Source organism: Chrysoperla carnea, chromosome 5, assembly GCF_905475395.1.
Source record: "Chrysoperla carnea chromosome 5, inChrCarn1.1, whole genome shotgun sequence".
NCBI classification, from domain to species: Eukaryota; Metazoa; Arthropoda; class Insecta; order Neuroptera; family Chrysopidae; genus Chrysoperla; species Chrysoperla carnea.
The window spans coordinates 33,675,613-33,689,476 of record NC_058341.1 but is presented as its reverse complement, the minus strand read 5'-3'; the positions used below and the strand labels follow the sequence as shown (position 1 = coordinate 33,689,476).

The 13,864-nt window shown below is 28.8% G+C and overlaps 1 protein-coding gene across 4 annotated transcripts in view; it reads right to left on the bottom strand.

The window, feature by feature from the left end:
• The window catches only part of LOC123300984 (cGMP-dependent protein kinase, isozyme 2 forms cD4/T1/T3A/T3B), a 228,382-nt gene that overhangs the window by 22,841 nt on the left and 191,677 nt on the right, over positions 1 to 13,864 (bottom strand). The window contains exon 1 of one of the 4 annotated variants that reach the window (XM_044883680.1): positions 5,622 to 7,220. The exons of the other annotated variants lie outside the window; for them this stretch is intronic. Coding sequence (XP_044739615.1) covers positions 5,622 to 7,179 — 1,558 coding nt within the window. The 5' untranslated portion in view covers positions 7,180 to 7,220. Of the gene's footprint in view, positions 1 to 5,621; positions 7,221 to 13,864 lie in introns of those variants that run through there. 4 annotated transcript variants of the gene reach the window in all.

Sequence of the window (13,864 nt, the reverse complement as noted above, 5' to 3'; positions counted from 1 at the left end):
ACAATTGGAAATATGCATATTTTTTTCAAAGAACTTTTTTGGGTGCGTTATGCAATTTGGGGATGGGGAAAAAGTACTGACCTCGCGTGATCTCCATGGAGGGACGATCGAAACTTAAACCTTAACTTAAAAAAATTCAGTCTAAATTCAAATTACCTGGTGGATCAGTGGTATCACTACTGGGATGCTATTCAAGAAACTTGCGTTCGAAATTCAAAACACTTTTTTTTTTATTCAAGAAACAAACGCAGTATATTTTTTCTTCGCGCAAGAAAAAAAGTCTTGCTTCAATAAATCCTTTTTATAATTAAAGTGTGTTTATAATTAAAATGCATGAGAGTTAATATTACAAAACCTAAACATTGTTCAAAATTTTCCCAACGAAATGTCTTCAGCCACAACGGATTAATGAGTTTTAGTAACTACGATTTATCCATTACCAAAAAAGCCAGAGATTTATATTTTTCATAATGAAAGTGCATAAAATCTATATTTAGAAAAATATTTCTGTGGGCTTTCCGTTTCGTTGAATTTTATAATAATATTATGACAGCAAAATGAATTTTAAATTTGGCCATGACTTTTATAGTTTAAACCAAACCCACTCTGAATATTGTATGAAATAAATTATTTTGGAATTAATTATTTCTGATTGATGTATTTTTAACTTCCATATACACACTTTGACGATGTTGATTGAGTTTCTATCGAATTTTTATTTTTGAAAGTTTATGCAGGTGTGATGATATTAGAATTTCTTGTAAACCTATAGGGTTAGGTCATTAGAGTTGTCTTTTGAGGAAAATGGTCCTCCATTTAGAGAAACTTAATTAATTGACATAATTTACGAATTTTATTTTATTTGGGAATGTAATATTGTCAATAGCCGAATATTATTTGTTACACATTTAAATAGCTATTTAAATACTTGAACTTTATTATTTATAAATATAATTTATTTACAATATATTTTTCTACGTGTATTAACTGTGTTGATGTTCGTAGTTTTAGTAATCAATCAACTTTAGTAATCAATTTTATTGATACAGTCTCTGTCAAATAATTATGTCCCTTGTCTGTATGTTAAATCAAAGTCAGCTGATGGTGCTGCCGTCGACCGCGCATATACCATTTCTATATAGCGTTTCATATTAGCTGTTTTATAGCGTTTTACTTTGGCTGCACCTTGTTATCGACATAATTATAGGGAATAAGAACATATTTTTTTTTTTTTAAATATCCTTCCCAATAAATTGGTTAATTTCGTCTATTAGTGATTTACAATTCGGCGAAATAGCGAGTAACATTTGGCTGTAAATTGTTAAAACTAGAAGTCTCTAAAAAGCATTATTCATCAGTAATGCTTTTACCATCAGTAATTATCGTAAATGACATTTACTTTCCAAGCGACCGGAAAAGTTTTATCTTGATAGCAAGCCTTCATAGGTAGAAAAGTGAGTTTGACGTTTTTGCGACTGTAGTTTAGTTACATGTTTATTACGGAAAATTAAATTTTCTTGCGTCAAATGTATAACTTTTTTGACAATACTAACATTTCGTTCTATACTATCTGTACTTACTTAATTATAGTTCTATTTAAGGATTTATGCAATGATTGAATAATACTAGGGATTTCAATAAAACTTTATAAACACATTTTTTGATTAACAAAGCTTCCAAAAATCACAAAATATTCCTAGGTCATGGGGCTTTTTATTATTATTTCATCGTCCAGAGTTGGCTGAAAAAATCAAAAATCATATAGGTTATCCTTTTCAATTGGATATTTCTTTATCAAAAAATCTAGACAGTGTGATAAAAAACTATCTAAAATATTTAGACAATCTTGTAGTTTATAATAATACCATAAAAATATAAGATTGCCGATGATATAAAAACAAAATTTTAATTTAATTATGAGTTCATCGAAGATCCATTATTTGATTAACAGAGACGATCATAGTTAGAGTATTGACGATTGAAGAGATATATCTATATAATCAAATTTATAAGCATGATTTCCACACAATATATTATATATTTTTGTAGTTGCGTGGTATTGTAAAGCTAAAAATAACATCTTACTTGACTAAAAAGCATGTATTTGGTTTATATGTATAGATCATGCATATAAACCAAAACTTTTTTACAATATTGTGGGGAAACAAACACCTTGAAGTGTTATTGTACTTAATTAAAGTTCTAAGAGAGAGCATATATAACGAAACTTGTGTACATAGACGTTGTGTAATTGTTAAAACCAGATTCGTTTAAGCATAAAAAATAAATGAATAAATAATGTATTCTTATATTTATATACATATAAATTGAAAAGAAAGTTTAATTAATTAATAGAAATAGTAATTAATATTTGTATTTTAGCGTAAAATAATTATAAATACAGAAATATAATTTCGATTTTCATAATCATTATGAATATCAAATTAAATATATTCGTCATAAATTGTAATAATAGTTTTGTTTACTCGAATTTCATACAAGATCGATACGCGTGTGTTCAACCAAAATAAATATTTTTTTAATGACTTTAAAAATCATTTTTACATTACTTGAATTTAAAGTTTGGTTGGAATCGTTCTAAAAGTTCTGATAAGCAATTTTTTGGCAGAAACGAACAAAAAAAAAAAATTCAGTTTTGGTATGAAATTTTGTTGATAGTTTTGTGAGAAATGAATCGATATTTTTAATTTAGTTATAGGTATTTCAAATTTTTTAATCTTCAAGGTTTTGATTGAGTACTTCATAAATGGTTGTATACACGTATTGCCATAAAAGAAGATTAAGATGGGATTAAGAGTTTTTAACTAAGTGTCTGTTTTGAATTGTATTTTAATTGTACTTTGTTAATGGCTGTATGGCAATTGCTGAAGCCAGTTTTTAAATTAAAAAAAAAAAAAAAAAAACTAAGTGTCTTAAGCGACAGAGAAAAAAAATCGATAGTTTTATAACGCGATCATATATGAAAATAGTAACTGCCATAATCAGTGACACTAAGTTTTAAAATCTATTTGCCATAATCTGACAAAAAAAGATTATTTATCAAGTTTTAATTTTGTAAATTTTTTGTAACGTGATTACGTTTTGGATAATGGGCTCTATAGCCTAAGTGTGTCCTTCGTGGACAGCCAATATAAAATAACCTAACCTAACCTAAGTTTTGGATTGGCTATCGTTGCGAAGAAATAACAAATTATTAAATAAAAGACTTGTTCAAAGAAGAGTAGTCATTATAATTTAATGTTTACTTGGCTCATATACAGCCTTATGGTAAGTTTACGATTTTAACCGTATCGAAATAGTAAAATTAAACAGTAATTTAGGTGCTTTTCTCCTAATATTGAAATCTAGTGCGGTTAAGACAGACAATAAAAAAAGGCTTTATTGTGACTTCTAATAAATAACAATCATTTAATTGAAAAATGGAGGTTAACAGGTGAGGGAGGACACATTTTTGTTTTTAACAATAAGATTTTGTGAATAAAATTCACGTATTTAAATAAAATTTACAACTATTTTATTATGTATTGAATTTTAAAAAGATATTTATTTTTATATGAAATAAATGTATTCTGAATAAATAAATTTTTAGAATTATCTATATCGTTTTCTGAATTGTATGAAAACTAATAGTACAAGATCCGAATTAAGGTCGACCTTCACCCATCTGTTTACCGAATGAAAGTTATTTTGTATGAAATGTAAAATATTTACAAATATCCCTGTTGTGGGTTGCCCTAAAAAATATGGTCCAGACAACTTTTAATAAAAATATCAAAACTTGGAAAGCTTGTAAATTTTATTTTTTGACTGATATTTTGTGGACAATCATATAGCACCGTATTTGCAATAAAATTATCTTTATTTATATATGTGAGGCAATGAATTAACAGATGAACGTAATTACTATTCACAACTTGTATAAATGCGAAAATAGTGAACGAAAAGAGGCAGACAGCATAGCTGCTGCATATTCCTTTTTGGCTTTTACTTTCGAGTAGATCAATATTCGTTAGATATGCAAGTCTGAAAAATTTCTAAAAATTTTACTCTTGATATTTTCACTAAAAGTAGTCTTGACCACATTTTTTTAGGCAACCCATTGCAGGGATATTTGTTAACATTTTATATTTCATAAAAAATAACTTTCATTCGGTAAACAGATGGGTGAAGGTCGATCCTAATTGGGATCTTAGACTATAATATTTATTAGATATTTTTTAAATCCATTGCAATATATTTGTTTATTTCTATGGAATCAAAATTACACTTTGGTTTGAAATCTTAGCTGCGCCGTATTTTTTAAGACGCGCTACCATTGAACTCTCAATACCTATTTGTAAATCAAAGTTTAGGCCACTCTTTTTTTCCTGTTATTTTTCAATTCTTAATTAGAGCAACATTTTCTGAACTTTATAGTCATTATTTTTAATTTTGTTTTAAATTCGTAATCAAACACTCTTTTTATGAGAAAATTGAAACTCTGCCATTTACTTATCAAAAATATTATCAACCACGGGAACTGTAAATACGTTGCATTTTGATATTCAGGTCTCTAATTATTTGTGGATTCAGCTGTTTTTGGAAAAGTTAAGCGAATATAATTCAATGATTGATTATAGATTTTCTATTACATAGACACCAACCTTATTTGGCTAAGAATGCCGGCATTGTCCTAACTGGCGCTAGAACAACTCAGCATTTATTCTTTTCAGATAAACTTAAAAAAATAGTCCGATAGTCTCAGAAATTTTTTATTTGTTTAAACTTTCGTAAAAGAAGTCGCAGTTTACAATTGAGCGAAATTATTTTTAATACATAAATGACATTAGAAACAATCACCTTCCATTGTCAAAAAACAGATTCTTTTTTAACCCGCGAACCAAAAAAAAAGGGATGTTATAAGTTTGACCGCTATGTGTGTGTGTGTCATGTCTGTCAGTCTGTGGCATTATAGCGCCTAAACGGATGGACCGATTTTGATTTTTTTTGTTTCAAGTGTGACTTTGGGGTTCCGTACTCGAAACAATTAAAAACTATTCGATGCTCTTCAATATAGGTACAATTTGGAGAAGGTTCTAAGGCAAGAAAATATATATAAGGACGTAAAACTTGAGAGGACAGGGTAGCAGCCTGAGGCGCAATCTAATGTACACAAAGCCAGATAGCTGTAAATTCAGTCACGGGCACTTTTAGCTCGGCATAGGAGGTTTCATGTCCTTATTATATATATTCTTGCTCTAAGGAAAAAGGTAATTTAATGGGGAGTGTTCTTGGATATGTTTAAAGTTCGAGTTTAGGGTTTTTTAGTTATTTCACTTGTTTCTCATAAAAAAAACTCAGAAACTTGACCCTCACTTTGACAAGATATTTAGTCTGCCTATATCCTGCCTAAATATTTGCAACGTAAATACTTTTTCAAGGAATCAATTTAAATTGCATCATTATTGACTCTGTACCTACTATATTGACTGTACATTTCACACTACATTCAAAATTATATTTTTGCAACTTCCTGATTTCTTCAAAAAATTTACACATCTCAAAAAAATCATTTAAAAAAATTAGCATGATATAAACATTTAAAAAAAATAATGACAAACCTGAACCAGCTGACTCATAATCTCTGCCATTAAGAGAACTGTCCTTGATAGACGATTGTAAAACACTTTCATCACTTAAACCACGTCGATGATTTTGAAATTTACTCTTATTTACTGGTGTTTTTAAACTTTGTACATCCCCACAAACACTACTACATTGTGACACAGTCCGTACCGATAAGTTCCCCGTTCGACGTTTTCGTATCCCATACGTGTGTACAGGTACAATTAATTTTGGTCTAGGTATGACGAAATCATTACTATTTGAATTCGGATCAACACTTTGGACACTATCACAAGTTCTTTTTGAATTCGTACGTTTCAATTCTGTATTGATAATCGATTTTGGTTGTTCAACAATAACATCGGGTTCATTGTTTAAAATCGGCATTGATTTAAAATCCGTTGGCGGATAACAAATATATTTGTTATCTTTAGTTTTTTTTAATATCATATCTAGTGATTTTTTTCGTTGCCTTGTTGGTATTACAGTGTTAGCTAATTCAATATTCTGATCAGTTTTTTGTGTCTTTTTTAACTGTTCTGTATTGGGTGTTGAATATTGATGTTTAATTACCATACCTGATGGCGTTATAGTCGTAATTCCGTTATCATTTTGGAAATTAACACATTTCTTTGATTGAATATCCGCTATTTTATTATTATAAAAACCTACATCACTTGGACTAATATGATCTGTTGAATTAATAACAGGCGTTACCCACGCATCCACATCTTCCTTTGGTTTATTTAATATTTCTTTTGTCTCGTTTATTAATGTTGATTGCAGCCCACACCAAATGTTATCTTTGCTAAATGCATTTTCTGCATTTTTTAGTTGAATATAATTGTTTTCATCAATGGACGATGAACTTTCACTGCTAAATGCTCTACTCGAATACGATGTACCTTTACTTTTCGCTGGTGAAGATGAAACGTAGAACGAATTATCTGACGAATTTTCATCACTCGATGAAGAATGATAGTAATGATTATTATAAAAACTACTACTGCTATCTGACGACGAAGTCGATTGTTCGTAATTTTTGAGCGTTTTCGAAAAAGCTTCTTCTCGTGTTTTATCAATTTTTACCTTTAAACCATTTATCAATAAACTCGCATATCGATCAGAATGATATCGACGTAAATTTTTTGTTTTTCGTATCCTCTCAATTGTTTCGCTATCCGAAGTATTCTGTGGCGGGGTTGGTACATGATAAGTTCGTTCAGATAATTGTCGTTTTACATAATTCTTTGTTTTTGGTAGTGTTGATGAATCGATAGTTTTTGACTTTGGTATAATTACATCATCGGATGGAAGTTTCGAATATTCTACGTCAGACGATGATGAAGATGCTGAGGAACTTAATATTTGCTCATCGTCGTCATCATTCCATTGACTTGATGAATTTGTTGTGGATATTGATGTTAAACTTTTTTGTGCATCTAACCAATTCGCTTCGTACACTTGACTTCGTGAATGTGTTCCATCATTTTCAAACCATTTAACGTCTGTTTCGGCTGTTACAACTTTACCAGGATATTTTTTTATTTTCATTTTTTTCTTCAAATTTTGAGTATTATACTCAATTCATTATTTTTGTTTTGTGTTATAAAATTCTGAAATTTGAATTATGATTCGTATAAGTTTAAAAAAAATTTGATTATGATAGAATAATCTTTTTGATTTATGCAATGTTGAGTTTTGAATTGTTGGTGATTTGGTAATTTTACTTTTAATAAATTTAATATAAAAGTAATAATATTTATTATTGCTAGTAATTTTCAAACCGCAAATTTCATAATAGATATTTTTTGTTATTATAATATTTTAAAATATTGAATTTATAATAATAATATTCAAGCTAAAAACCTCTAATTTGTCTCTCATTTTTTAGAAGAAATGTAATCAATATTTAAAAGTACTATAATTTATTTGTTGTCAGATATCAATCGTGTTTGGCATATACCACGTTTTCAGCTGAAATTGGATTTGGGATTTTTAAATTTCAAGGTACTTATTGTAAGTATAGTAATCATTAAGGAGATATACAAGGATTGATTAATACTAGAGATTTCAATAAAACTTTATAAATACATTTTTTGATTAACAAAGTTTCCATAAATCACAAAAAATTTCTAGGTCATCGTACTTTTTATTATTATTTTATCGTTCAAAGTTGCCTAAAAATAGGATGAATCTTATAGGTTATCCTTTTCAATTGGATATTTCTATATCAAAAAATCTAAAGAGTGTGATAAAAATGGTTAGTGTAATAATCTAAAATGGTTTCCTGACACTAGCCAAATACCCTATTGTACAAAAATTTCGAAATAAACGAAAATCACGACATTAATAAAAATTAAAAGAAATAAATAATATTTAAGATTAGTAAAAATCGTGCAATTGATAGTCAAAGTAAACATACCTACATGTCTTTACAAATACATGATATTACAAAAACGTAATTTCCGTTTTAAATTATTCATTATGCAAGTATGTATTTATGATAACTATTAAACAACTATTTACCAGTTTTCATGAACCTACACTAAATTTTTATATAGTTTTTGATAAAAATAACATTCAAAGTAAGATTAAAGTTTCAATAGAAATACCATTTACAAATCTTATACTAACTATATCGATTTTTCCAAGGTAACTGAAACTGGTTCAGGTAAATGGTACAAGAGTTAGGCAGGAAAATCCATTTGAGATAGATGCATCGAACTTTTAATACCAGTCAAAGAAACCACGATAAGACTCGATATCATAATCTCAAACAAAGGAATAGCTAGAAATCCTCCAAATTGCAGTAATTTCGAGGAGGCTTTTTTGAGATGATTTCATTCTGAACCATTAACAGATAGGTAGCGATTATCCAATTTGCCACTTTACACCAAATTTTGTTCACCTGTTTTTATCAAACTAATGATTTATGATAATTTTGTGGAGATTGTAGTCTCTGATCGAAGGCAGGTAGACAAAATTGGGTGCAAAGTGCAGGAAACAAAAAGTTACAAAAATGTTACCCAGGAATTTTAATTTCAATTTAAGGAGTTTTTAACTACTCCCTGATTGAGATTACGAAAACGAATCTTGATGAAAAGCAAAAGATAAAACAACACATTTTCCTGTACATCTTCTAGGCCAAAAGATTGGAAAGAAATATATAGTTATGAGTTGATAAACAGGAATCAATAGAGATGGTCGATTGACTATACAATGTCGAAGGTTATGTGTTTGACCTATATATATGTTAATCTGTTCCAACCTAGCTTCTAATCTACTTATCATAATTTGACAAGTGAGGTATCGTTAAAAGCGTCTTGATCGCTCGCTGGTTAGAGGCTATGTAGCGTCACATTAAATTAAATATGGCACCCTCTAAAGGACATTAAGCTATGATAGCACTTTTCAAATATATATATGTTGTCATACATTCTCACGAAATAGATTTAACCCCAAAGTGGTTTAAATAAATAAAGTTCGAAAACTAAAACCCCGACAATTACAGAATCGCGCTCCTAAAAGTATGAAAACAAGAAAATATTTTCATCTGAAATTGTTATGATAAGAAAAGTTGTCATTACGGTCGGGGGACCTCTTTTCGCTCCTGTGGAAAACTTAGAGGTCCCCCGACTGTAAAGACGATTTTACTTATCATAACAATTTTAGAAGAAAATATTTTCTTGTTTTCATACTTTTAAGAGCGCGATTCTGTAATTGTCGGGGTTTTAGTTTTCGAACTTTATTTTATACTCATTTTCACAAATATAGTTCTTTTAGTGGGAAGATTTAACTATCATATTATTAATTATATTTTTGTATACCTCACTTGTGTACGATCATTTTAAAACAATTCCGGTTGGTACTGTTTTAACCTATACTAACCACCCATAATATATATAATGCATGTTATATATTGCAATTTGATTATGTAATTTGAACAACATTAAATAAAAATTACGATTCATTTTATAAATCGTACCTCTATAATATATAAAACAACAGATTATTTCAACAATATATAAATATAATGGTGTAGAAGTGGTAATCGTAGCGCAGTTTGAAGTTAAGTGTATTAAGATTACCTTTTTTGTGTTATATTTAACTTTCTAATATATATTTAAAAATAATATTAAACATAATAGTCCAAGCTACCATGCCAGTAACACATACCATCAGGTATTGTCAGAATAATTTTGCCCTGGAACAAGCGCTGACTTAAAATATAATTACGATAAGCTTAAATTGGATTTCATCGAACGTTGAATAAATAGATTTAAAAAACCGTAGTAATTTACAATAAAGCAGTTTAAATGTATGAATGAATAGGGGATCGGATAAAATTTTTTATCACTTCAGATGAAGAAGTTTCACTTCACGAATAGAAAAGTGAAGTTAATTTAAAAAAATCTTTACTATGTATACAAGATATGAAGGTTTAACATTCATAATTAAACAAAGAGGAAGATACCCACTAGTGACGTCATACGTGGATATTCATCATATTTGTTTTGTTAAAAAGAGATGGGCAACCTTTCAATACAATCTTTAATTGCTTATAACTTCGTTTCTTAATTAATTTTAATTTCACTTTCCAATTTTGTCATGGTATCAAGTCTATTTTTTACATTTTTAGGCGTAATATGGCCAATTTGACATAGGAATTATTTCCTATTGTCCAATAAAAAATTACCTAATATTTTATTGATCTAGTTTTTCCATAGACCTTTGCTGTTTTTTTTTTTTTTAAATTTAAGCTTGACTTCATTAGTGATTTTCCAAATAACATTTAAATATTTTATTAGAATGAGCCCATCATGTTTACGCACTCTTTAGATAAAAATATTTAAATGTCACAATGAGACTCATAATTATTTCACTATCATTAATAATGTATGATAAAACCAAAACCGCATTTAAAAAATGAATGAAAAATTACCTGATAAAAGAATTAGAACAAATATTTTTTCCAAATAGTTTTCTATGAATCTTTGAGAAGAAACAGATCCAAAAAAGTTTACGTTTGGCATGACTTATGTGTATTGTCATTATTACTTTCCTGTATTTTTAAGATTTTTGAACATTGTTACTGCTATGGTAACTTGGATTATGTATCGTATATAAATATTATATTTATAATAAATGAATACAAAATATTATTATTACACAATGATACATACACAAAGAACTCTATTTTAGTTGTTTGACTTAAAGGTTTATTATTATACAATTAAAAATAATATCATTAAAAAACATTAATTAGCACATATACGTAAGTACGTATTCGTAGGTAATTGTGATTATTGATATAGATAACAAGTTTAGGGTGTAACAGTTTAGAGTTGGGTAAAAAATATAAACATTTTAAATGTACGCTATTCAAATTTTTGTATAATAAAAATCATAAAATTATATTTGGCTACAGTGAAATCTGTCTACAACGTGTTGTATACATTAAGTCGAATATCCGTAAACCCATTTTTTTACAGAATGAAATAAAATTTTGAGTAGATTAAAAAAGATATTGGTTACCAAATTTGAAACTTTTTGCATGGTTTAAACCTGCACCGAAATTTAAAAAGATTAACAAAACCAAATTATAAACGAAGCTGCCAGGATAAAAGTGGCCTATACATATATATGAAAAATTGAGGGTTAGGCTGCTTTGGCTATATGTATACATACTATGTCTAAGTATTAAGTACAATAACAAATCTGATGTGAATAATGTACATCATATATATGAGCATATTTTTATGACCGACATTCTACCTTATAACATAAATACCTCCTTAATTGAAAATGAATATTTAAAATTTCCTCCAAATTAGAAAGTTTTGAAATCTTGGAATTTAATATTGTTATACCATGTATATATGCAATATATATCAAGGTATACTAAGTTTAGCCCAAACTTTGTAACAGTTAAAAATATTGATGCTATGAACAAAATTTTGGTATAGGTGTTCATAAAATTGCCTAATTAGTCCATTTCCGGTTGTCTGTCTGTCTGTCTGCCTGATAGCAAGTTGAAATTTTTACAGCGTGCTCAGGTCGTAAAAAGTGAGTTCGAGTTGAGCAAAAATTTTTTTATAAAATATTTTATTTATAAACGAACTTATTCTCACAATTTATGAAATTGTGGGAATAATTGATTTGAAATTTCTTAAATAGTAAACCTTAGTTTCCTCTATAGACAGGTTTTACTATTACTTTTAACAAATACTCAACGGAACATTTTCGATAATAAATAAATATAATTACGAAATAATAAAACAAAGAAATGTAGGTACTTGCAATGTGTTTTAGTATTTTTCTGATATATTGACATAAAGATAATGCACTAATCCACTTCAGTCTATAAAAAATCAATGGTACAATACAACCCATTTAAAAAATACAGCACAGGTATGAAGTTCATTGATTCAGTTTGTACATTATAATGCCTTGCATCCGTTCTTTGAACAATTTATGAAGACAAGTGAACAAAATTTAAAAAAACACGTCAATTTTTTGGGGTACGGGACCCTAAGCTTGCAATCGAAACATCTATGAACACTTTCTATTCAAAAAAAATCTTTTATCTGAAAGCCATCCATAAAACGGAACCGATTTTGGAAATCATCGCCTATCTTTTGATTCTTTCGAGTACGGAATCCTAAACTCGCACTTGAAACGCAGCTAGGAACGCTCTTCATTAATAATAATTCAAACGAAACAAAAAAAAATCAAAATCGATTCATCCGTTTAGGTACTACGATGCCACAGACAGACAGACACACAGACATAGCGGTCAAACTTATAACACTCATTTTTTTGGTTCGGGAGAAAGATTTCCGAAGTAAGCTGAACATAACTATAGGTTGTTTTAAAGCAAGGTAAATTTAAAAAATAGGGACAGAGCAGGACATTTATTATAAATATTGAGGTGATCAAGAAAATTCAAATTATTGAAATTGTAGAAATTTGATTAGAATAATATATTAAAATATGAAAACAACACTCCCCATTTTCACCAAGGATAGTAAAAATTATGTTTCATCAAATTTTTGTTATATTATATGTCATATTGAGTGGAAATAATCGTAATATTGTCAGGAATAGAAGTTGAGAGTAAAAATAAATTCGAGTAAATATCTTTGATTCACATTATAAGAAAAACACAATAACGATGTACTCATTTTAAAATAGTCCGACCGAGAAAGTTATGCGTCAATGGCTTGTGTACTCAATATAAAAAAAAAATAAAACAAAATAATGTACATTATTATTTAATTAATCATTGTTTTTAAAAATTTATTTTTACTTATTCATTTGTCATTTAAAAAATATTACTGTTTGTCATAAGGTCATCATTAGAACATGACAACAATCACAATAGACTTAGAATGCCATTTAGATAACAATAACAACAAACTGTAGACAGGCATATTGATATAATACGTCCGCTGCTACATTCCTGATGTTAAACGTGTTAAATTCTAATTAATTCAAATTCCATTATGAGGTTTAAAAATAATTTTTTTAACAAAAAAAAGGATAGTTATAAGTTTGACCGCTATGTGTGTCTGTGTGCCTGTCTGTGGCATCGTAGCGCCTAAACGGATGAATCGGGTTTGGATATTTTTTGTTTCGCTTGTAAGGTAATTTAATGGGAAGTATTCTTAGCTATAAAGAATAAAAAGGTTTCAAGTGCTAGTTAAGGCTTCTAAATCCGGAACAACTACAAAATAAGCGATGATCCTTAAAATCGGTTCAGTTTGGAAAAGGCTCTAAGGAAAAAGGGTTATTTTAATGTAGTGGAGAGTTTTCTTAGATTTATTTCAAATGCTAGTTTAGGGTTCGGTACCTAAAAACATTATCTTCAGTTCCCTCTTCGCTGTGGCTTTAATCACCTCTATCGTATCAAAAACGTTGTCCTCGGAGCGATCTTTTGGAGCTTGCTGAACAGTCAGATCAGGTGAATACGGTGGTTGCGGAACGATATGGGTTGAGTTTTTAACGAAATAATCACGAATTATGAGTTCAGTATCGTGGTGTAAAAACTGTGAATTGTCTTTCCACAATTCCGGCCTTTTTAGGCGAATAGCGTTACGCAAATGACGCATAACGTTCAAATAATATTCCTTGTTAACTGTTTAGCCGGGCGGAAGGAATTCATAATGCACAACAAACATTAACGAGCAATTTAAATTCAAATGTCACCTTATTTTTTGGACACAGTATGATACAT